Below are 24,584 nucleotides of genomic sequence, written 5' to 3' on the forward strand. Positions count from 1 at the left end.
TACACTGTACACACCGCTGTACACTGTAGTACAGCATTCAATATTGATATTTCAGGCATGAAGAAACTAATATGTATCATCAAAACTTCTAGAGATTTTGAAAAAGAAATTCACCTAGTATTACTGAAAGGTTTTTGTAAAGGAACGAAAGATACGGTATATCTAACTGTATCCACTACAGCTAGGAACCCATTTGTTGTATCCTCTTTCTGGTCCTTCTCTTTCTGGTCCTCCTTTTTGAATTCTTTAGGTATATTTTTAACGGGAATTAGCAGGACTCCTCGGTTCAACAACCCGACACCTGATTCGTCAATCTGAGAAATTATATCAGTAAATTTATATTTCAGTGTAATTGTCAATAGAATAGTTGTTTCACTGAATCGAGTAATTTATAAATACTTTTATTCAAAATAAGATTTATCTTCGACTGAAAAATTAGCTCCATTAGCCAAAGAACCTTACCCCTGTATCAAGCTTTCTAATTTTGACATCACTGTTGTTGCCCAACGAACCAAAACAATTCTCAGCCATCAGGACTCCCTCTGGACTTTGAATGATATCGCTGCTGTATGGTATATCTGTCTTTACGCCTGTGGGGTAACTTGCTTAGGATTGCGGCTAAAAACGTGTCTGGATTAACAATAACATTTTGATAGCAATGAAATTGAACTCAAGAATATCACTGTAATATCACCTGCAGCCTGATCTAGTACCCAGTTTCCTTCCACCTCCGTTTCCCTGGTTAAAGGATAGCAGGTAAAGTTTTTATCAGAGAATTTAACAAAGTGCCAGACTCCCTCTCTTGATTGCACCATTAGCTCGTCATTATCCGTATTCAGGTGACTTTGTCGCACGGAACTTATCTCAAACGGGAGTTCACACTCTTTAGTCTGGCAATTGAAAGGATGAACAATGATAATATACCTTGAAGAAATCATATTATATGTAGGTAATGAGTTACGAACTAAGCAAATTTGATATACTAATATTGATAAGATGTTAATAACTTCACTCATGGTTTACAGTTCAACGTGGCGTGAAACCTTATTCTCAGGGATGTTGTATCGGATCAGGAGATTTTCCGAAAAGATCCAGCAGAATTGTCCCCTGCCGGGTGTAACCTGAAAACCTCCCGTTTTCTTCTGTTTGAAGTACGACATGCGGTTCAGGTCGAGTCGCAGTACTGTCCGCTTTTTGGTATCAAATTTCATCAACGTCTCTGACTGTAAATTTATAGGTGCAAATATTCGGCCACGTGGTAAAATAAGCTCTGAACAGCCGAAATCAAAACATAATTTATAATAACTGATCTGTACACCTGCACGACAGGCTTCCTTAATCCTTACCGAGGTATCGGAAGCAATGAGAAATTGGTCCCAGGCTGCAACAGTAAGATTTGGTTTGTACCCTAAGGCTGGCCCAATGTCCAAACACGTGACTTCTTCCGAATTGCTCTGAATCGTGTAAATAGCATCGGGACTTGTGCTGATAGCATGCAGTATCCCAGCCTCTCCACCTGAGATAATGACACATAATATGGATCATTCATGCCGAATTAGTAACTTTTTCCCCCGTTATAATCATGAACAAATCGAACTCTTACAAAAACTAACCAGCCAAAAGGTGAGTGTATTTAGTTTGAACTTTTGGTCTTGGTAAAGATCGGGTGTTTACACATTCACTGAAAGACTTGGCCCGCTCAAGGGATACTGGTGCATCAGCGTTATAGTGAGGCAGAAACCAAGGACCCTGAAATCAAAATACACGTTATTTTTATTCTTCAAAGACATTTCAAAGTGTCGATTGATCTCTGAATTCAAAGCAAGCTGATCACAAATTTGGGGCGGTCCATAAATTACTTAGGTGAATTTGGTTAATTTTATAACTCTCCCTACACTACTCTAATCAATTATAAGTATCAACTTACCCTTTCCCTGAACGAGCCCTTCGATATTTTACCCACAGAAGTTTCATCTGTCTGTGGTAATAACGTTCCGACCATAAAAGGTCGTTTCAGAGGGTACCTGCAGAAAAAAGTAGGATTTAAAGACTTAATTAGTTATGTTTCTTATTTGGGTACATTACATCATTACACATGGTTCATTTTTCACGATGCATTTACTTTACTATTTACCAAAGGCATTAAAACATCATTTTTTGTTTGAAGTAAAATATAAAGCCAAAGATCCGAAGTGTAAATACATTGTAAAATCAATTTACTGACAACAATTATGGGATCAGTTTGGACTGACGAAATACGTACGTGGTGCAATTGAAAAATATTGCGCGGCGCGACGCGCGGCAGACATATCAACCAGCACGTGACATGACAATAAGAAACATGGAAAACTGTGTACTACCAACCCGAAATTAACCAAAACTAGCAATACAAGAAAATAAACTACCATCAGAACAAGCACTTCCCCTTGACGTTGATAAAAAATTCTTATCTACTGCACTGATAATATGATTTAATAAGCGGGTCCAAATTCGGTCTAACGCTTTCTAAAGTCCCTCACCGTGGTGAAATATTGGATATAGGTCTAGCCCCGAATGGGATGCCATGTTTGTGCAGGATAGAAACCAGCATGTTCCAAATGTCGCCCTGTTGCTGCTCGAAGTCTAGTACGTTGCTCAGCGCTGTTGTAATGCCATCTTCTGGGTACGCCTGAAAAATATTTTCAAAATAAATGCTGAAAGGAATGGAAGTGTATGTTATTCTAAGAATTATCGTAACAATTTAAGGAATTATATTTCAATCCTCATTTCTTCTCTAAACTTCATCTAAAAACCTCTGACCTGCATATGTTTGACAATGTTGACCAGCTCCCTGGTAGAGTAGGGATAAAGGAATGTGCCGGCATCTGACATGGCTCTCAGCTCACTGAACGACCCAATGAGTTTCAGGAGTATTTCCTCTGATACATCAGGTCCGTACTGTTTTAACAGTTCCTGTACGGAGGTTTGGTGAGATAACAACATGTTCTCTTTTATTTTCTACAAGATAGGAAACTTGATTGACGGTTAAATGAGGAGGGCTGCCTGTGCCAAAAGATCAAGAATCTTAGGATACTCCTTCAGAACATCTACAATGTAGTGTACTGTAAAACAAGGGCGGTCGAACTATTCGATGACCCTGTAGAGGAATCTACGAACTTTACAAATTTAATTAATTAATTATTAAGATAAGATGGATCGTAATTTAACTGTTCTGTGTGCGTTCATTTTTGTTTATTTACGATACGTTATTTTAAGCAGTTATAATAAAATTAATGATAAAGAAAAATATCAAATTCCAATCATGTTACCAGTTCGGATTGAGGATCAGGGTTATCAATAGCATGGCAGCTAAGCAGGTCTCCCATAACAGCATAAAAATCGTTGCCCAGGAAGGGAAAGCCAGGTCTGTTAGCAAGGAATATAGCCCGGAAGTCAGGGTGACAAACAATGTCCTTATCAGTCAGCTCTTCCGTTGGTGTTCCAGGTGGAACTATTTTCCTACCATCTGCAATTATTAGTATTATTAAAGTTAATCAGAACACATTTAGTTAACAAATACATAACTATTAATACCAACAACTAAATCACGATGAAGAGCATCGCCTCCTCACCAGATAGCCACATAGACCCCGTGTCCAGTAGAGTCCTGAGAACGGAGGTAACATTGGTCGGTGCTTTATCAGCTTCGTCTACTACCAGCACTCTACCATTTCGCACTGCGCGCACTAGCGCTGAGTCCGCGTATTCTACTCTTCCTCCAGTTATTGTTGGCTAAAATTGTTGTTGCGGTGAGATAGTATAAGTAAATAGTAATTAAATAGAGTTCCTAACGCCAAAGCATAACAATTGTTAAATAATCACTAGCACATTTCCTAATTTATGAAATTACCTGAACTGTGATAGCCTGTACTGTACTATCCCTGTGTAACTGTAAATACTCCCTACTCCCTTCCAACAGTTCCAACAGTCTGTCTATCAGTTTGTTCTTCCCAACTCCCTGGTTCCCCACCAACAGAATGTGGGATCCATCCCCAAAACTCCGTAATAGATCCTCCAGCAGGTAGAGTTGCTGAAGTAGTGAGAAGGTATGATAATAATTAATAACTGACTATAATTTGATTCCTGATAATTAATTACTGATAAGCGATGGGCGACATCACTATGTATCCCATAATAACAGGAAATTTAAAAACACGACCCTTCAAGAAATAGCTGGTTCCTGGTTTTAACAATGTTTGAAACTTTGAAATGACTAAACCACTCAAACTTACGTTTTTGTTTTCGTAGAACAAGATGTTAGGTATAAGTTCCTTATCACCCTTCAGCTTGGGAACAGAAACAGATCCAATAGTGAGGATATCATTATCTGATGTGATCGTGACGTCATCAACCTTGGTAGTCTCCAGTATTCCGATGTTGTTCAGAGTTTGTGTCAGTGTTTGACGAGTTAGAGCGGGCATGAACCTGGTGGTTTTAGTTGCTACAGTATAATGGGGGCGAAACTTTTACTTCTACTTCGGTATTCTTGCTATTTGAAACAACAAAGTTAGATTACACCTTGTCATAGATGTGCCATTATATGTTATGAAATGCATTAGGGTACATGCATATCATTAACTGATAAAATATCAATCTGACCTGGTTAGCAGAGAAGTGTGGACTGAGTTTCCCAGATCAGCACCGTTTGCTACTGCCCTACAAATAGCAATCAGTCTCCTCATAGTCAACATATTTCCAATACCAGTCAAGACTGGATCGGTATGTGTCCGCAGAGTTTCACTCATTGTTTGGATCCGTTTTATGTGCACTTTTGATGTTTCGGGACACTGTTAAGCGGTAAATTATGACAAAATTAGAAAACACACATTTAAGACATACATTGACATTTGATCGTTACACCTAGCGATAGCGATTTATTCACTATACATTCTTGCAGTCGGAATGAGAAGCTAACAAAGAAACCCAGTTTAAACTAACGATCTGTGAGATGAGGTTGAGCTGCTGATCCAGGTCTAGTGAAGTGTGGTGATGATAGTGCCACAATCCCAGAACCTCCGGGGTAATCCACTCTCCTTTCTCTTCTCCAGCTGAGGGAATGTCGTGAGTTACAGAACCAGTATTATAACAGCTTCACACAGCAATGATAACAGCTTCACACAACAATTTAGTCGGGAAATCAGAACATATTTGAACAGATGAGAGCGGTTCAAAACAATTACAGACGGCTGATCTTGGTAATGAACACTTGAAGGACACGTAAAGAAGAAGAGTGGCCACTAACTAGCGATGATCCTGAAGGAAGGATGTATCTGGAGCACTCCCCGTCTGCTCAACTCCTCAGCAGATATATTTAACTTGGAGCACATGTTGTGGTGTGTGGTGTGGGGTAGCAGTCTAGTTCCGTCTGGTAAGGTTAGGACTCGGTCTTGACATAAACTGCCAGGGTCAGCTTTTAGAAAATATAAAAATGGTACAGGTTGAAGTTTTAGTGAATATAACCAAGATCACAGATGAGATTGAAGGTATATCTAAAAGTCATCTTGAGTGGAACAATCGAATATTATTGTAGATTTAATAATCAGTAAAATACCTGGCTAAAGTAGAGAGGGTGGTATGGTGAAGCTTGTGAGCGGAGTCCAGGACAAACAGCTCACCAGAAAGAGCTGCTCGTACCAGGGGGGCGTGCTCCCAAACTGTGTTACCTCCTGAAATAACACAAGATGTGACAACCAGCTGAGACTAGCCAAGATTTGTTAATTCCCATTATTATTCTTTTCGTTATATGGACGCCGGGTTCTGACATAAAGTCGAGACACTCATCACCGGGTCCCATTATCATTTATATTTAAAATAACTGCGGGCAGTTGACAGAACAATGTTCTGTATATAATGTCGTATAAATGCGACATGTTACATCAATTATGCGGCTGATTACTCCTTTGCCAAAAGCTCTGAGAATAGAAAAACATCTTGTCATGTTATCTAACAATATTGTACGGGGCTTTATTGTAAATTCAAAGCAACTATTAGCTGGTTTAATGACGAATTATCCTAACTTCAAACAAGGTGTACCGCAGCTAAAACCATGCTTCATGCTTTCATGATAGTTGCGGGACTTATGAACAGCATAATTGACAACGATTATTATAGTAACCAAGTGACTACAAACACTTATAACTTTAACTAGACGTGCAAACATATAATTAGATTTAACAATCTATGTTTACGTCAGCCGTAAGTAAGGAACAAAAATACAAATTAATTGTCCTACCAATTCGCACAATTATTACTATATAACCATAAAAATGCAACGACGCTCAGATGTTACCAATGTGGCAAAGATAGAGTTAGGAATTTTCCTAGAAACCCCAAATAATTAATATTTCCAAAAAATTTAAATATTAAATAAACTAACTTGAGTCCGTGTGTCTCTGTTGAAGTAAGTCACGTGACGTCATATCATTGTACAAAACTATCGAGTCTGTTTCGTATCCCAGTCGCCTGGCAAACTCATTTATAACCACCGACTTTCCACATCCCTGCGATGAAGAGATGAGATTACCCAATCAATGGATTTTTTCTGCGTAAATTGTCGACTGAGAAAATGTTATCAAATACAGGACGAGGGCTCTGGTCTCTGCATTCAACTCAAATCCGGATGTACAGATCAAGAATACTTACAGGAGAAACGACAAGAATACTTACAGGAGGACCGACAAGAATACTTACAGGAGGACCGACAAGGCAGATGTCAGAGACGGAGTGGGAGAGTATCATGTCAGAAAGAAGGGTCTCTTGTGACGGAGTAGGGATATAAGGGGACAGTCTCGGGGGACCGCTAGTATTTCTACCTGTCCGAATTGGGTTTAGTATTTAAAGTGAGATAGTGTTATATACTCCAATAGACTGCCTATATATAATTCGAAACTGTCGATTCTTGTTTATAATAAGTCAGCAGAATTCTCATCCAACGTAAACCAAAACAAAAGTTCATCTGCATCGTATACACCCTTAAGCTGATAAAGTAACTTACATCGGCAAAAAACCTTTTAAAACTACTAACTAAAGAACATATTAATATAAATGTACCTGCAGGGACGGTGAACTGGTGTCTGCCACACTTTACAGTAGCAATACCATCAGTGATATCCCGGACCTGGCAGACGGGATCACCTAGCACGGTCCGGGGTGACGTGATCCCCAGATCTGATAACATCACCTCAAACTGGGACCGGGTGTCTGGTTGTAGCAGCAGCTTGTACGGGTATACTGTGTTCACTCTGGGAACAGGTCAAGTGAATAAGCACAGAATTAGGCAAAGTTTTGTCGTGTTAAATTAACAGATAAAGTCATCGGTAAAAAACCGTTTTGAAAACTTTAGAATTTTAGATTGATCTTAGAATAACTGTTAAAAAGTATGTAGGAATACAATTAACCTATTTAACACTTATTAAAAACTCTTACAGTTTGGCGGAGTCTACAGTAGGAACTTTAGACACGATCTTCTGGAGGTTATCAATTGCAGAACTATTGAGATAGGGCCAGGTTTTAGCTTCTGATTCTTTGAAAAATGAGGCAAAGGATAATAAACTGTGTACACTCTTTTCGTCAGAACCAGCTGCATTCTGGGAAAGAGAGGAGGGTTTAAAAAGTTTATAAACGATTTCTGCTAATATGAAATTTATCGAGTGAATTCTAAATGAACATAAAGTCCTATTATATAGCTAAGATCTTTTAAATGAAAGTGGTAATTAACTACCAGAAGGAGATGCTGCTTGTGTTCGTTGTACAGCAAGTCCTCAACAATCCTAGCCTGGAATCTAGATCTGAGGGGAGGGTCTAGAGGGTACCCTCTGTAGGGTGGGACTGGTACACCTGAGAATAGCTGGTTGTAATGGAAGAAGGTGGACACATTCCATACCTCCGGTTACCAGGTATGAAGTGGGGGAAATCACAACAAAAGTCACGATTGAGAAGAAAGATATTTTGTTTGATGACCATACAGCTCAGTGTAATAATTCTTACCCAAAGCAACGACCCAGAAGTCAGGATGAACTCTGACAAGGTCAGAAGAAGGGTTAAGAAGTGTGTCGTATCTCTGATGTGCCACCAGGAACCTGCCATCCTCCAGGTGCATCTCTCTGAATTATAGTTGGTACATCAATTAGCAATAAAGGCTATGTAATCGAGGTACTGGTAGCTAAATATCTAGAGAAAACGTTTATGAAAGGGAAATTTTGAAAATGTCCTACTGGTAACCGGTAGGACATTTTCAGATTTCAGCTTTCCCTGACCCAAATTTCACTGTTTTGACTCATTTTTCTTCAATAACCAATTACAGAGTTCACTGTGGACGGTACAAGACCACAATGGGGTTCTGAAAGTTACAAAAGAAAGCTTTGATAAAGGGAAAATCGTCAAAAAAGAAGAAAATATTTTCGAAGATTATTGAAGAAGAGCTTTTATGCCGTCCCCTTGACCAAAATTTCGTGGTTTTTACTGAAATCTTTACCAGTGACCAATCAGTGAGGTCGGTGAGAGTGAGACAAGTCGCCATCAAGGTACTGGAAGCAGTATTATATATAGATATATCCAGAGTAAACTTTGATGCAATGAAATTTTTGAATATGACCTACCGTACCGGTAGAACATATTCAAATTTCAGCCTTCCACGTCCCACGACCCAAATTTCACTGTTTTGACAGACTTTTTCTTGAATGACCATCTTACATGGTCACTGAGGATGGCAAGACACGATTGAGGTTCAAAGTTCTATTCCCAATGAAAGCTTTGGTTAAGGGACAATTTTCCAGGTTACAGTTATTATCCTGGACAAGTAAACGATGTATTGGTTAGTTTAGGTACCATGCTTATATCATTTTTATATATAACACAATTTCGGCGAAAATGGCACCTATTTTCTAGGAGGTTGTTAAGGATAGGAAGAAGGTTCTGCTCGGCTCGTTCTATCCCCTCTATTATGAGAGCTCTACCCTCAGTAGCTGCTCGTACAGCAGGTCCGGGCAAGTACTGAGAGGATCCTGGAGAGAGAGATGTATCGTGAGATTAGTAATAGTAGGGTTGTAAAAGAGATATCAAGTGAGGATAGTGGTGGGGTAACTACTACATTCACTCAACATCAGTAATCAAACCATACATATACATGTATATTGTGGTGAATTTAACTGACAGAAAATAGTTAACGGTAACCGGGATAAAAAGGTAGTTGTGTTACTGTTAGTAGATAATTACTTAATTAATTAGTAGCTAATTACCTGCACTGATCTCCCTGCGTTGCTTTATGTCCCCCTCAGTAGTATCACGTGACAGCACCAGATACTCCGTCTCTCTGTTCACCAGCTCCTGAAGTAGGAGCATGTGTACGTTTCTCAAGAAGTTTAATCCGTGTAGTATACTGACAAAAGGTGAATTGCGCGAAAGATTTAAAATTTGGCGTAATAAAGTTTATAAACTTATGTTTATACTTGCCATAAATGTGTGTTTAATGATACGGATGCACAGTATTAGTATGTATAATAAATGGTTACAAACACAGTAAAGAGACGCGAGTCTTCTCCGTGTAGGTCCGGGATGCCCAATTAGGAACACATCTTGCTGGGCTATGTCCTGAACAGGAATCAGTTAGACACACGTTATAATAGGATCTGTTACATCATCCTTCAACTAACAATATGAAGCGGGAAAACCGGAAAATTCATAAGCTGATTTGTAAGTAAATGATGTCTGAGAATGTTACCTTTTGCAGCATCCACTTGACATGAGCCAGTAAGGATTGAGGTAAAGAAGTAAGGTCGCTGCCAGAGCTGGGAACCAAGTACTGTTTGTCAGAGTTATGTAGTGTTTTACTTACATTTCCTATCCGTAGCGAGCCTCCGCCTGTGGGCAGCGTGTTAGAGGGACAAGAAAGTGGGACACAATCACATCATCATCCTTGCGAGTGCTAACAATATAACGAAAACGAGTTCAATAAATAAATAAGTACCAGATGAAGCGAAGTATCTCTTGTTGATAAGTCTTATCTGAACTTTAACACCCCATATCCGCATCCCCGATTAATAGAGATATTCGGGCAGATTATTAGCTGAAGACTCGGACCTTTTCTTTTGCTTCTGTAAGCTTGTGAGCAAGTTTAATGTTTTGAATGTTCTAATGGAAGATTTCGGTCCTCAGAGTGGATTCATCCTAAAAATAAGCAGTCAGAAAATTATAATAAAAGCTCTTCCAAATTCTGAAAAAACATGACGACTCCAGATTTATGAAGATTCTTCTTGGATTTTAAGTGATTAGTTGTTTTTGCTTTCAGAGATTTGAGGTTTTTAGAATTCGAGGTTTTAAAGGATGGGCTGGATTTGATTTCATATTTGATCCCTGATGTAATGCAAAATAAGACGAGGTTTTGATAATTTAATGGAATTAACACCGAAAATGAAATTCAAAAGCATGCACACACTCATTAAAACACGAGCAAACATCTTAGTACATTCCGTTCGGATGCGACTTTTGGTATTTAAAGGAACAATTATTATTGTATCAAACGTAGCAAAAGTCAAAAATAATGTTAAATTTTATAGAATTAAATAAAAAAATGTAAGTTTAAATAGAAAATAAAACTTTAATTGGAAAATTGATTGTAAATTGAACAGGGCAGTATCAAACAACATTCAAAAATTAAATCATGCAATCTTAAAAACAGTTCACTCACTAGAATACAGCACACTCAATAAAATAATGCTCAAATAGGTTATCTATAATACATAGTATATTCTATCCAACAACAGGATAAAACGAATATTTACAGTTGGAAAAAGTTGGTCGAAGCGTCACTTACGTCAAAAAAGATAACTTGAATATTAGACAAAATGTTATGATGGCACGATCTCTTTTTTTGTCGCTTCGTAAAGATCTTCTGTTCAAGATTACTCAGAATGACAAGAGCGATACTTAAATTTCTTAGATTGCTCAGATTTCTCAGATTACTCAGATTGCTCACAATTCTCAGATTGCTCAGATTACTCAGATTTCTCATATTGCTCAGAATACTCAGATTTCTCATATTGCTCCGATAGCTGATGACTCAGAGTTGTGTTTCCCCCAGAATGGTGACAGTCTGGTAGTCCTCAGCAGAGTCGGGAGAGGATTTGATTTCATCACTCTTGTCGCTCTCTGTGGAGAAAGGGGAATCTATCTCTATCACCTGTAAAAGGTATCTGTTTAAAAGTCTGGTATAAATAGGAAAAGTACGATAATTATGCACGTTACGATTATGGGATATTATGGAATATCATTTGTCAAGCAAAAAAGGGAACATTAGCCTCCGGATGGGAACATTCTTGATTAGTCGTTTTTCTTATAATCACGTGCCCGTGTCGTGCCCGTGACACGGAAAGGAATTCCTCTTTATCTAAGACGAGTTAGTTTTCTAGAATCCAGATCGTTCACACGGGATCATATAAGTCATGCGCCTTTCTTTGGGATATTCACAGGCATTTTGCACAATCGTTAGCGCCTCAGCTTATAAACATATAATACATATCTCTTAGTTTTAATACCATTAATGCGGACATATCAATTTGGTAGGTCTGTTAAAGAGAGTGTCAGCTATAATTGGGTGTCAATAAATCAGCTGTGACTGGGTTGCCTCGTCAAACATTTTACATTTTTAATTAGAAATTTTTAGATGACAACACATTTAGTGCAGCCCACTAGCCCAGTACTATTTATATCATTAAGCAGACTAGATTTTCTAATAATAGTCGAAGCTGCATCGAACAGCAGCTTTGTTGAGTGATATATTCTGTTTTACCACAAAAAAACCAAAGTACGAAATTAGTCAATTAGTGATGTTACCAGCAGACCAAATGGACCTGTTAATATTGAGCTGACGCCGGAGAATATTATCTACAATCTACATGTTCAAAACATTATAAGAGACAATAATGTTATCTCTTCACTCACTTCAAATGAAAAGAAATACCAGCTGAAATTTTTTTTGCCACGTCCATATTTTGTCGGACCCAGACTATTTGAGGAAAATAATCCAGTTTGCACTCAACTCTCAAAATGTTTCGAGATTGGCTTATGGCCAAAAAAGCTTTTAATAACAGCAATAATTCACGTTAATCGAATATTAGATCTAAATCCCGCTCAAACTATTAATAGTTAATTTGATAAATCAAACGATCCATTTCCCAAGGACTAATTACTTAAATGTCCATTTTGTTCATGAAAATACATCCACTACTACCACTCAAGATAACGTATGAAATTTTATGAATTGTTGAATCACTCAAATAAAATACAGCTACAATTCATATCTAAAATTTTTTTTGCTATTTTACATTAAAAGATTAAAGGCGTTAACACCCGGAAATTGCGATAATTTGACCGGGGGAAAGATGTGCAGTTGCCATGGCAACGAATACGCAGACATGTAGACAACTAATCAAGTAATCAGTCGTGTAAATGGTAGGAAACATCCGGAACAACATATTCTGCTTGGGAATGTCTCAGCTTGGCCGACTTCTAACGAAATGAGTATTACAGTGTATTGCTGTGGCTGCTAACTTAATCATTCTAACCAGATTCAGCATTGTGCCAGTGTATTTAACTAGATGCATAGTACATACGTGACGTTTGTTACAGGATAATCATTGTCATTAAAACGAGATCACAGACAACATTCTGAGTTTCTGACGACTAAATAGTAAATTATAAATAAAAATTGCTAATTTCTAATTGCAAAGATGAGATTTTAACATTCCACTAACCACATTAGAAGGACCTGGTTGTTCCTCTGAGATTTCACCTCCCTCGACAACTTCAACAGTTGTTTCAACACCCTCTGCCTCTAACTCCGGCATATTGGCTGTTTTTTTGCCGGAATGTCGAACAGATCTAACGATAGTGTAACCAACCTGAAACATTCATCATATTAATATTATTATATTTTGAAGTGATTAAATGTGACATTTTTGAGTGTTTTAAATAGACAACAAAGATGTATTACATTATATAGCTGTAGTGAAGCTCAGAATAGTTGATATAATATTGTGATTTAAGAACTCTAAACATTATTTCCATACCAGTGCAAATGAAGAGATAAGAATGGTGAACAGAGCCCATACAGCGAAGAAATAGAGAGCTTGTCCACCTGCAGTGCCTTCTACTCTGAAAAATGTGGGAGATACTTCTCCTGGTTCAATTAGCTCGGACACTTCGTCCACATCATTCCTAGAGAATTTATTAGTTGAATATCAAGAAATTATTCTGAACTTAAGATTAAGTAACCTTGATAAAGTATGAAATAAACCTAGGTATATCAAATATTTCATAATTTTACTATTCTATTCACCACATTACACAATGCACAATATAAATTAATAAGTATGATGCTCCAATTTGCTGTTTCTCAAGGTGGTAACTTACCTCAAAAGTACATTATCAACGACACTTCTCCTCCTTGAGAAAACGACATCTTGTGAAACAGGGAGTCCTAGATCTGAATTCATTTCCCCGATTTCCTCATCATCAGGATTAGATGAGAGCTTGAAGGCAATAGGCTCTCGATTGATAACAACATCCCAGTTTTGTTTTATGTCTCCTTCATAGCGCTGAGGTTTGAGTTCTGCTTTATTCTTAAGAAAGTCCGAAATGTCATCTCCTTCAACCACAGAGAGCACAAGTGATCCTGAAATCATATTTCATTAAACATTTCATTGGATATTGTTCAGTTTGATTTAAATGCAATTAAGAGTTGAAGTAGGAAAACAGATTAATAAATGCCCCTCATCAATGTATGACCATATTTTGTATTATTAGCCTACTTAGGACGTCTTTTTAAAAATGTCAAGTCAAACCTAGAATCCAAGGAAGACACACCATCTTCAAAAGCTGTCATTCGATGTCAGTTAGACTATAAGGAAATTTGAAGTCAGATTCAGACTAAAATATTAATATGAATTTTCTTCTTAATATGAATTTTCTTGTTAGTTAACAATAAAAATTGAAATGGAAAATAAAGTCTCTTAGAAGAAATCTTTAGTTCAATGTTTTTTGGCACTATTTATGAAAATCTGCAAAATTCAATTATCAGTTGCAGCACACTCTGCAGTGGCGTAACGTTAGTGGCTGATTTAACTTGGCGCCCCCCCCCCCGGCGGCTCGAAAAAGTCACCCAATTTTCAGTGGCGTAACTCTGCCCCCCTAAAATTTTTTGTGTCCCTAAAAAAAAAAAAGAAAAAAAAAGAAGGTCGGATACCTTTTTTTGGCGCCCCCCTACAGCTTTTTTGCGCCCCTGGAGCAAAAAAAGTGCCCCAAAAAATTTGTTCACACCGACTGAGCGCTAAATTGGACAGGGGAATACACCAATAAGGCGTTATTTTCAGTGAGAGGTCATAAAATTCAAGAAAAAACCTAGGGGCGACTTTTCGTTGAGAAAAGGGCGCCTTTTTGGCGCCCCCTGAGGGTGGCCGGGGCAGCGTTACGCCACTGACACTCTGTCTCATGTAGCTGACACACCTTACTTTACACTAGAATATGCCATCATTGCACCCCAAAAACTTTAATAATAAGCCTTATTTACCAAGCGTGTCGAATTTTGAATATGTCATTTTTATGTTATCAATACATAAAAATTAACATTTGGACAGGAAATAGTGATAGGATTCATATAAGATGAAGATGATTTTTACACACTTGCTCTTGCAGTGGCGTAACGTTGCCTGTTCCACCCCCCCCCCCCACTGAAAAAGCGCCGCCCTGATGGCGCCCCCTCCCCTTTTGGCGCCCCCTCCCCTTTTGGCGCCCCCTCCCCTTTTGGTGCCCCTCCCTAAAATTGGACAAATTATATGATTTTAGAGGATACGCCTATAAAATCTCTACAAAAGTGTGTTTCTAGAGCAAAACGCGCAGTTTTGCTAGTACCGTAGTTAAGTTTTTTCAAAATTGTCCCACATTCAAACGACAAGTGTGCGTAAGTGGCGTAACGTTGCATGTTTCTCCCTCCCCCTCTAAAAAAGCGCCCCCCTATTGGCACCCCCTCCAGTGGCGTAACGAAGGGCGTAACGAAGGGCCCTGAAGGGGGGGGGGGGAGCGCAGTGTAAGGGAAGCGCCAAATCGGCGTTTGAATGTGGAACAATTTCGAAAACTTAAGTAAAATACTAGCAAAATTGTGCGTTTTGCTCTAGATACACACTTTTTAGAAATTTTACCGGCGTATCCTCTTAAATCACCTAATTTGTTCAATTTTAGTGAAGGGCACCAAAAGGGGAGGGGGCAGCCAACAGGGTGGCGCTTTTTTGGCGGGGGCGCCAACAGGCAACGCTACGCCACTGACCCCCTCCCCTTTAGAGCCCCTAGAACTGTAGATATTTTTTTCAAAATTGTCTTGTAGGTTTACAACCTAGTTGGATATTTTACGAGTATCACCCGTTAAAAATTGTCCCACATTCAAACGACGATTTGGCGCCCCTTAAGATTGCTAGTAAGCTAAATCAAAGAATGGTGAAAGAAAATACGATTAAGTGTGGGAGTTTACACTTTACCAATGCAGTATAAAAATTGTAAATATAAGATGAGAAAATGTATTAAAATTTGGTACAGCGCTCGATTTTCTTGAAACGATTTAAAATAAAATGGAGAAAACATGCGCGGCGTTGTAATGTCAATGATAATTTTCGATTTTTACTACAGGGTGGGCCAAAAGTCAGTGTGCAAACGTTAGGTCTTATACCTCCGCCGTGTTTTATATTTGAGAGCTGTTGCTTTGCAGATGGCATACTGTACTTACTGGTTCGAGGATTCCGTTGTCAAAATTTGAAAATTCGAATATTTCAGACCACGCCCATTCAATATTAAAACACCTATATTGTTTTCTCTGAACATTACATGCTGAACGCCTAATTTTTTCAGAGACGGTAGATTATCAAATGTTGCATAAGATCTGAAAACATGAAGCAAAACGGATTAGAAATGACGAAGTTATCAAGCATTTTGTGTATCTCGTTAACAAAATTGACTGGGTGATGAAAATGTGACACCGTGACACGACACCTTAATTGGGCACCCTTAACAATTCCCATAATGTTTAACGGGGTAGTTAACGGGGTCACCTTATCACGTGATTAGGTAAACCAATCACCTGATCACACGTAATGAATAAACTCGTTATGCTTCATATCTCGGTCATCTGAGAAGCTACAGTTCTAATTCTTTCATGACAAACGTAATTCGAATGGCCAAACACAATTCAATAACATTTAGCTTGATCCGACTATCCAAACTATCAAATAAATGTGAAAATGAACCTTCATTTGAAAAAAATGAACGCGAATATTTTTCGAGTTGACAAATTCCTCGAACCAGTGGTGGTACTAAGTCATACCAGAAGGAAGTATTTCAATTGGGCACTCAGTGACTGAGCTATTAAGGCCAACGTTTGCACACTGACTTTTGGCCCACCCTGTATCAATAAATTTGTATTATTATTTAGTTAAATAAGAACCTCATATAACTTAATTGTAAAACCAAAAACACAGCTTACTATAACATTATTAGTTAAATTATTTTTAACAATTTATGTAAATTGCATTTGCATTGTCATGTACCATAAAATTAATAAATGCATTAATTTATAATAATACTTGCTTATTACTTTTAATTGATTTAAATTGAAATCATGTCATAACTAAATATTGCATTGATTTTATTAGAAAATATGAATCTTAATATTTAATTGTAGCGCAATACATTATTTGATTGCGCCGCGCATAAAATTATGTTTGCCTGCATGTTTAAAACAAAAATATTTTAAGATCAAATATAAAACTTTAATTAGCTCTAGCTGGGCGATGCGTTAAGAATTGAACAAAACGTTATGAATGCATTATTAATTAAGCAAAAAATTCTCACAATGATAAAATTAATTTGTATTTAAAATACAAATAATTTTATTTGTATTTTATGTTTTATTTGTATTTTATGTTTTAAATATTTACACACGCTGTAACCCGTTTTGATCGTGCACGCTTCGCTTCGCGTGCACAAGAGGTATACAACGTATAGCATACTATAGCAATTTAAATACAAAATTTGCAGCTTTTACTCAAATGTTGTCTCTTTTACAAAGCAGACCTAACATGTAATAACTGTAGCACAACATTAATAATAGTGCTATTTTTTGGATTTCATTTTATATTATCAATAATCTTGTTCCTATTATCAATCATAAACCTTTTTCAAGCGATATTTATTCTGCCAATTTTGTGCTTCAAAATATGGTTATCTCTATTATAATTCAGAGAATTCTTATTGTAGAATGTATGTATGTACGACCGCAAATTAGATGAAAAATAGGAATTTAGGTAACAACCAAAAGGTTCTATAGCAACGGTGTTTTAATGCACACATGCACGTGCAAAGATTGTTTTAACGTCATTTTGATCGGTTTTGTGGTAATTACGTTGTGTTTAAAGTGTTTTATATTTAAATCGGCTGTATCTTCGGTTGAGATGGATATTTTTGATGCGATTAAAACTTTCTTTCAAAGAATACTACTAGCTTCGTCCCTGTTACCACGGGCTTTCTAGTCTTCAATAATATGGTTATCTTCTTATCAATACAATGTGTGTATCATCAATCCGTGGTTGATCTTATTTGTTCCTTAGCTTTGTATGCCTTCTCCGATCCTTCCTGTTAGTGTTAGCATCACTATGATCATGCTAACTGGTCAGTAAATCCAGGCCAGGGAGTCTCAATGAGCTATATCTTATCGAACTCGAAACTTATCCGTTCGGATTTTTAATCCTTCTGCTTTTATGAGATAATCAGTTGATAAACTATCTAGTACACACAGTGGCGTAACGAAGGGCCCTGCTGACCCCGCTGTGCAGGGGGGCGCCGTCTTAGGGGGGCGCCAAATCGTCGTTTGAATGTGGGACAATTTCGAAAACTTAACTAAAGTACTAGCAAATCTGCGCGTTTTGCTCTAGATAAACACTTTTTTATAGATTTTACCGGCGTATTCTCTAAAATCACCTAATTTGTTCAATTTTAGGGAGGGGCACCAAAAGGGGAGGGGGTGCCAACAGGGGGGCGCTTTTTTCGGCAGGGGGGCGCCAACAGGCAACGTTACGCCACTGAGTACACATCACCATGGCACTGTTACTACTCCTTTGTGCAGTGACGTGCAGCACTGAAGTAAATGTTTAAAGGTTTCAGCTTATTATTGTTTGGTTGCTTGTGGCCACATTTATATAATTGTTGCAATATGTCTTTTGAGGAATTAAAGTCAAGATTTACTCAGTTTTCTCGTGCCATTATTAGTCTACTAACTTGTTACCCGAGACTACGACAGGGACTTCACTATTACAGTTGAATTGTAATAGTACAAACGGTGCAAAAGTTTAAATGGTGCAAAAGTATGAACTCGCTCAGTCGAAGCCGGCCACATAAGAGTAAATTCAACCATTAATTCTGAGCTCCCAACACTTATCTAATAGTAATACTTAAAGGCAATCTTGCGGCTCCTGGCTCTATTGCCAAATTACTTTTAACAACCTATTTTAAATTAAAAGGTTAATATTAATATAGAACTGCACAGGAAAAAGATTTTACCCATAGCTCCCTGCTTTGGAACGAACAGATCAAAGCGTGTATCTCTGATAAAAATAGGGACTGTAACTATGTAAATGACCGAATTTTTCTGTGCACTTCTTGATGTTAGGTGATTTTTTTCCTTCAATCTGTACATCGGGTTGATGCAATATTTTTTTATCTCAAAAAAAGTCCCCATGATCGACTCACCTGATAGATAAGGAAACCATGTTTTAGGAGTGAATGAGAAAAGGCTCTGGAAAAATATCCTCAATCTTGTAAGGGCACCCTCAGTCCACATTGGAGTGTGCTGAAAAATATATTGATTAAAGATTATTGTGTTGTATCACCTGGTGTAACGTATCCATATCATAGATTAGAATTGCTTGATAACTTCGTCATTTCGAATCCATCTTGCTTGATTTATTAAAGATCAACATGTTATTTCATGGGCGATATCAACTTGTTTAAACAGGGTTCCCAGTACGTATGTTCAGAAAGATATTTCTATAGCTATGAATCAAAACACGATTATTACCAATGTGGCATTTCGTAAATAGCAAGGCTCAGGTCTGATCGACTAAGTTTGTGAAATTCTAAATTTTTTACAAGGAACCCTAAGTTTGTTTATTGTGAACTTACATTTTTCTTCACCACAGTCCCATGGTAATCCTGTTTCTGGAATTATTACTCTTAGTCTTATGTGAAGGTGAGATATTTGTTATGCTCTTTGTCATGCTCTTCCTTAATGAAATTATAATAACTTTTCTGTCCCATGATTTGGCAGTTTACTATTTGCTAGACATCATCATATTATATTATGATGTATATATTACTGCAGGTGTCTTTGTGTTATATCAAGCATGCTGATATTAAATTGACTCATGAAGTTTGATTGAAACTTCAAAAAGATATTATCACAACATGATATGTAATTTACAATTCAGGAGCAAAAGAAGTTCCAAAGAGTATAGAATACCACGAACTAGTTGATTATAGCAAATCCACTTTAAAACACGAACACTACAGACACAGGAGAAGCTTAGCAGACTTTTTATCATTATCTTTTATAGCTTTTGAAAAGTAAGTTTTTCAGTTTCAGGCTCAATTCATTGTGTTAACTTGATGCATGTACGACGTAGGATGTCTAGGATATTGGATTGCATTCTTATAAACCTCAATCGTTATCTTGTCTGAAGTGCTTGCAATGGTTTACCGCAAGATTAAATAAATAAATACGCCAACCAACATTGTGATGTAATGATATACCTTTTCAGATCATTTAATCTCAAGTTAAGTAAAAATAACGACGTTTTTACGGACGACGTTCAGTTTACAAGTAGTTCAGGGAAAGATATAGACTACGATTTCTACAGTTTGGTTAAGGGAAATGTTAATGGTTGGTACCAAATCCTAATCTGAGCTTTTGATGTCTATTTTTCTGGACCTCCGATACTCCTTCAGGAAACTTCCTGCTTATTCCATATTTTTAGTCTAGTGGTGTATGTAATAAGATCCAACAATTTTTTCCTGTCTCAATTCCATTGATAAAACTCAGCCAACTCACCTGTATAACTGATTTACAGTTGTTATTTATCTGTGTTATTATTTACTGTACTATTTCAGATGATGAAGAGTCGATAGCACACGGTTCCATACACAATGGTGTATTTGAGGGCGTCATCAACTTTCAGAATGAAACTTATCACTTAGAACCCTCCCACAAATATTACGACTCCCCTGACAAACACTCTCTTATATACAGATTCAGTGATGTTAATATTACACCTCAGTAAGTTTAGAACATGACTGCACGCTTTACTCTACAAAGAAATTGAGATATTGTCTGCAGTTCTTTGCTGAGTGCAGTGCCTTTTTTTAGTAGATCTTACTTTTGCTTTTCGTTTGTTAAACCAAGTCATCTTTCAGTTATTAGATTATATATTCACATATATCTACACTATGAGAGTAGGCCCTGCCATCTCGATGTAATAAATCATCTTTGTTTCAAGATTAATCAATGACTAATTTTCCAGGAATAATAAGTGTGGCGTAAAAGATGAACACGGCAGTTTTTATAATATTCCCCATGAGAGGTAAATGTTTTAATTTTTTTAAATACTTCTTAAGTACATTAATGATTTAAGTAATTACATCATAACTAATCATGATTATGAGAATGCCATGCCGTAAAACAGCGTAATCTTATCTGAATATTACGACTCCAACAAAATTTACGAATAAATCAGGCTAACAGAATATATCTTGAATGAATGCCAAATTGGCATTCTTGATAGATAAATTTCTTGAGTGTTGTATACAAATAACCAACAACAGCTCTAGCTCTTGATAATTATGCTAAAATATCGAATTTTACTTAGATAAATTGCTTATTTCTTCTTAATCAAACCTATAATCCCAGCTAACAATAGTGCCAGTGGTTCAATACATATTGTTTCAGCATATTTAAGCACACAGATGGGAAGATAAAGTACCATAACAACAGGAAGAAAAGAGATTTATCAGAGAAAAGCACCAGATATTGCTCGCTCTACATGGCGGCTGATAACAAGTTTTTCCAGCAACACAGCGCTGGATTGTGAGTAATGTTGTTGTTAAAATCTGTTCAACTAGCGAAGTCATCAAGTCATCTTTACATCCAAAATACATTACAATCCAAAATACACGTACACGATCACATTTTATGTGGCAATGACTGCGATCTTAATATCGAAATTTTGCCTGATCTTTACTCTACTTTAAACTCTAAATGCCGTCCTTTGCAGTGCTCCGGCAATATTCAGCAAGTTGGGAACGTACGTGGAGCAAGTAAACGCTATTTACCACGAAACAGACTTTCCAACCTACAACCATCGAGTCAAATTCCTCATCCGGAAAGCTCATGTTAGTAAATTCATTGTTGCTTCGTTTGGAATTTCCCAGTAAATTCTTAGATAAAATAACTAACGTTCTAATCAAACACACTTTTGAGTACATACTCCGTGTTTTTATTATATCATACCTGACTTCTAAATATTAGGATAAAGAAGCAGTATGAGTAGTTTCCTCGTTGTTGCACGGTAATTAACACGGTAATCGTCACGGTAATCGTCAACAGACCAGTCTACACTTATACTATCTCGTGAGAGCCTAATTAGCAGATTACAAGATACGACGGTAGATTATACTACACATTATACTACAGATTAAATTGTCATTCCTGCTCATTATCAAGCTATTGTAATATCATGAAGCGAGCTTATGTTATTATTGTTAGCCAAATTGATACAATGCCGACCGGCTATCAACCGGCTAAAGCTGAGTAATAAACTTAAGATAAGATGATGAGTGATTGATTAACAATACTCGAGTACTATTGTTGACGAACAGTTCAAATTTCATGAGTTGATTTCGATCGGGGAACGCACAAAGAAAAAGAAAATAAGTATTTGTCTCACCTCGCAAATGATAATATCTCGGCCCCAAACTGACAGTAAACCTGTGCAGGTGTACGAGGATTCAGATAACGTGTACGACAGACACGAGTACGCAGTAGCCAAGTTCCTGGACCTATTCTCCACCAAGGACGAGGACCAGCTCAACCCTGATGATTACTGTATCGCTTACATGTTCACCCACAGGGACTTTGAGGATGGTGTTCTCGGTGAGTGTAGTGTGTACTGTGTGTGTACTGACACTGTGTGTGCTGTGTGTACTGTGTGTACTGTGTATACTGTGTATACTGTGTGTGTACTGTGTGTGTACTGTGTGTGTACTGTGTGTGTACTGTGTGTGTAGTGTGTGTGTGTGTGTGTACTGTGTGTACTGTGTGTGTACTGTGCAGTGTGTACTGTGTGTACTGTGTGTACTGTGTGTAATGTGTGTGTACTGTGTGTTCTGTGTTTGTACTGTGTGTACTGTGTGTACTGTGTGTGTACTGTGTACTGTGTACTGTGTGTACTGTGTGTACTGTGTGTACTGTGTGTACTGCGTGTGTACTGCGTGTACTGTGTGTACTGTGTGTACTGTGTGTACTGTGTGTACTGCGTGTACTGTGTGTACTGTGTGTACTGTGTGTACTGTGTGTACTGTGTGTACTGTGTGTGTACTGTGTGTACTGAAACTGTGTGTGTACTAATGTTGTGGTTTTGACTTTTGAGTTTTTGATCTCTTAGTTAGTAGGGTTATTAGTGTGTTTGTTTATTTGTAGTTTGACTAATGACTATTCAGAAATCAGATTGTAGTGAAACATTATTACTGTCAACTTTGTTTATTAGGTAGGATGATAATATTGATATCATTTAATTTTTATTAGTTCCCTATAATAAGTCTATTTTCAGGGCTAGCATGGGTAGCTTCATCTGGTAAAGATAGTGGTGGACTCTGTACTGACTGCAAAAACTACGACTCGGTATGTTTAGTTAAATTAGGGTAAAAATAATCTCCTAACTCCTAGATACGCTGCTCTTGCTTCTTGTAATCTCCTAACTCCTAGATACGCTGCTCTTGATCTTGCTTCTTGTAATCTCCTAACTCCTAGTTACGCTGCTCTTGCTTCTTGTAATCTCCTAACTCCTAGTTACGCTGCTCTTACTTCTTGTAATCTCCTAACTCCTAGTTACGCTGCTCTTGCTTCTTGTAATCTCCTAACTCCTAGATACGCTGCTCTTGCTTCTTGTAATCTCCTAGCTCCTAGATACGCTGCTCTTGCTTCTTGTAATCTCCTAACTCCTAGATACGCTGCTCTTGCTTCTTGTAATCTCCTAACTCCTAGTTACGCTGCTCTTGCTTCTTGTAATCTCCTAACTCCTAGTTACGCTGCTCTTGCTTCTTGTAATCTCCTAACTCCTGGATACGCTGCTCTTGCTTCTTGTAATCTCCTAACTCCTAGATACGCTGCTCTTGCTTCTTATAATCTCCTAACTCCTAGATACGCTGCTCTTGCTTCTTGTAATCTCCTAACTCCTAGATACGCTGCTCTTGCTTCTTGTAATCTCCTAACCTCTAGATACGCTGCTCTTGCTTCTTGTAATCTCCTAACTCCTAGATACGCTGCTCTTGCTTCTTGTAATCTCCTAACTCCTAGTTACGCTGCTCTTGCTTCTTGTAATCTCCTAACTCCTAGTTACGCTGCTCTTGCTTCTTGTAATCTCCTAACTCCTGGATACGCTGCTCTTGCTTCTTGTAATCTCCTAACTCCTAGATACGCTGCTCTTGCTTCTTATAATCTCCTAACTCCTAGATACGCTGCTCTTGCTTCTTGTAATCTCCTAACTCCTAGATACGCTGCTCTTGCTTCTTGTAATCTCCTAACCTCTAGATACGCTGCTCTTGCTTCTTGTAATCTCCTAACTCCTAGATACGCTGCTCTTGCTTCTTGTAATCTCCTAACTCCTAGATACGCTGCTCTTGCTTCTTGTAATCTCCTAACTCCTAGATACGCTGCTCTTGCTTCTTGTAATCTCCTAACTCCTAGATACGCTGCTCTTGCTTCTTGTAATCTCCTAACTCCTAGATACGCTGCTCTTACTTCTTGTAATCTCCTAACTCCTAGATACGCTGCTCTTGCTTCTTGTAATCTCCTAACTCATAGATACGCTGCTTTTGCTTCTTGTAATCTCCTAACTCCTAGATACGCTGCTCTTGCTTCTTGTAATCTCCTAACTCCTAGATACGCTGCTCTTGCTTCTTGTAATCTCCTAACTCCTAGATACGCTGCTCTTGCTTCTTGTAATCTCCTAACTCCTAGATACGCTGCTCTTGCTTCTTGTAATCTCCTAACTCCTAGATACGCTGCTCTTGCTTCTTGTAATCTCCTAACTCCTAGATACGCTGCTCTTACTTCTTGTAATCTCCTAACTCCTAGATACGCTGCTCTTGCTTCTTGTAATCTCCTAACTCATAGATACGCTGCTTTTGCTTCTTGTAATCTCCTAACTCCTAGATACGCTGCTCTTGCTTCTTGTAATCTC

At 37.8% G+C, this 24,584-nt stretch overlaps 3 protein-coding genes across 3 annotated transcripts in view; 1 reads left to right on the plus strand and 2 right to left on the minus strand.

Moving 5' to 3' along the window:
• The window catches only part of LOC134826255 (von Willebrand factor A domain-containing protein 8-like), a 34,083-nt gene extending 23,870 nt beyond the window's left edge, over positions 1-10,213 (minus strand). Inside the window, exons 1-28 of the mRNA XM_063838571.1 lie at positions 10,004-10,213; positions 9,758-9,897; positions 9,553-9,627; positions 9,276-9,363; positions 8,915-9,041; positions 8,026-8,141; positions 7,760-7,875; positions 7,465-7,625; positions 7,090-7,280; positions 6,730-6,851; positions 6,416-6,539; positions 5,591-5,705; positions 5,282-5,436; positions 4,978-5,087; positions 4,639-4,826; positions 4,272-4,464; positions 3,890-4,069; positions 3,612-3,771; positions 3,309-3,505; positions 2,800-2,952; positions 2,520-2,668; positions 1,928-2,024; positions 1,614-1,749; positions 1,347-1,516; positions 1,044-1,223; positions 695-890; positions 463-590; positions 115-314 (exon numbers count right to left, since the gene is read on the minus strand). Of these exons, the coding sequence (XP_063694641.1) occupies positions 115-314; positions 463-590; positions 695-890; positions 1,044-1,223; positions 1,347-1,516; positions 1,614-1,749; positions 1,928-2,024; positions 2,520-2,668; positions 2,800-2,952; positions 3,309-3,505; positions 3,612-3,771; positions 3,890-4,069; positions 4,272-4,464; positions 4,639-4,826; positions 4,978-5,087; positions 5,282-5,436; positions 5,591-5,705; positions 6,416-6,539; positions 6,730-6,851; positions 7,090-7,280; positions 7,465-7,625; positions 7,760-7,875; positions 8,026-8,141; positions 8,915-9,041; positions 9,276-9,363; positions 9,553-9,627; positions 9,758-9,897; positions 10,004-10,067 (4,031 nt within the window). The 5' untranslated portion in view covers positions 10,068-10,213. The remainder of the gene's footprint in view (positions 1-114; positions 315-462; positions 591-694; positions 891-1,043; positions 1,224-1,346; positions 1,517-1,613; positions 1,750-1,927; positions 2,025-2,519; positions 2,669-2,799; positions 2,953-3,308; positions 3,506-3,611; positions 3,772-3,889; positions 4,070-4,271; positions 4,465-4,638; positions 4,827-4,977; positions 5,088-5,281; positions 5,437-5,590; positions 5,706-6,415; positions 6,540-6,729; positions 6,852-7,089; positions 7,281-7,464; positions 7,626-7,759; positions 7,876-8,025; positions 8,142-8,914; positions 9,042-9,275; positions 9,364-9,552; positions 9,628-9,757; positions 9,898-10,003) is intronic.
• LOC134811889 (disintegrin and metalloproteinase domain-containing protein 10-like) overlaps positions 1-24,584 on the plus strand; it is a 73,494-nt gene that overhangs the window by 36,755 nt on the left and 12,155 nt on the right. Inside the window, exons 2-10 of the mRNA XM_063819000.1 lie at positions 19,272-19,321; positions 19,560-19,695; positions 19,890-20,011; positions 20,239-20,404; positions 20,649-20,708; positions 21,074-21,211; positions 21,399-21,516; positions 22,120-22,276; positions 22,953-23,023. Coding sequence (XP_063675070.1) covers positions 19,276-19,321; positions 19,560-19,695; positions 19,890-20,011; positions 20,239-20,404; positions 20,649-20,708; positions 21,074-21,211; positions 21,399-21,516; positions 22,120-22,276; positions 22,953-23,023 — 1,014 coding nt within the window. The 5' untranslated portion in view covers positions 19,272-19,275. The remainder of the gene's footprint in view (positions 1-19,271; positions 19,322-19,559; positions 19,696-19,889; positions 20,012-20,238; positions 20,405-20,648; positions 20,709-21,073; positions 21,212-21,398; positions 21,517-22,119; positions 22,277-22,952; positions 23,024-24,584) is intronic.
• Positions 10,420-13,935, minus strand: LOC134811230 (uncharacterized). The gene is made up of 5 exons (XM_063817996.1): positions 13,878-13,935; positions 13,447-13,708; positions 13,104-13,251; positions 12,789-12,935; positions 10,420-11,215 (listed from the first exon to the last, which is right to left on the minus strand). Exons 1-5 carry the CDS (start codon positions 13,900-13,902, stop codon positions 11,096-11,098), a joined length of 702 nt encoding a protein of 233 aa, XP_063674066.1. The 5' UTR covers positions 13,903-13,935; the 3' UTR covers positions 10,420-11,095.

Source organism: Bolinopsis microptera, chromosome 2 (genome assembly GCF_026151205.1).
Source record: "Bolinopsis microptera isolate Bmic1 chromosome 2, MBARI_Bmic_1.0, whole genome shotgun sequence".
In the NCBI taxonomy this organism is placed as follows: Eukaryota; Metazoa; Ctenophora; class Tentaculata; order Lobata; family Bolinopsidae; genus Bolinopsis; species Bolinopsis microptera.

Coding starts and splice junctions, on each gene's coding strand:
- LOC134811230 (XM_063817996.1), bottom strand. CDS start 13,902: ATGGTGTGTCTTCCTTGGATTCTAG. Junction 13,709..13,877: donor GTGTCTTCCTTGGATTCTAG/GTTTGACTTGAC, acceptor ATATGATTTCAG/GATCACTTGTGCTCTCTGTG. Junction 13,252..13,446: donor GTTGATAATGTACTTTTGAG/GTAAGTTACCAC, acceptor TAAATTCTCTAG/GAATGATGTGGACGAAGTGT.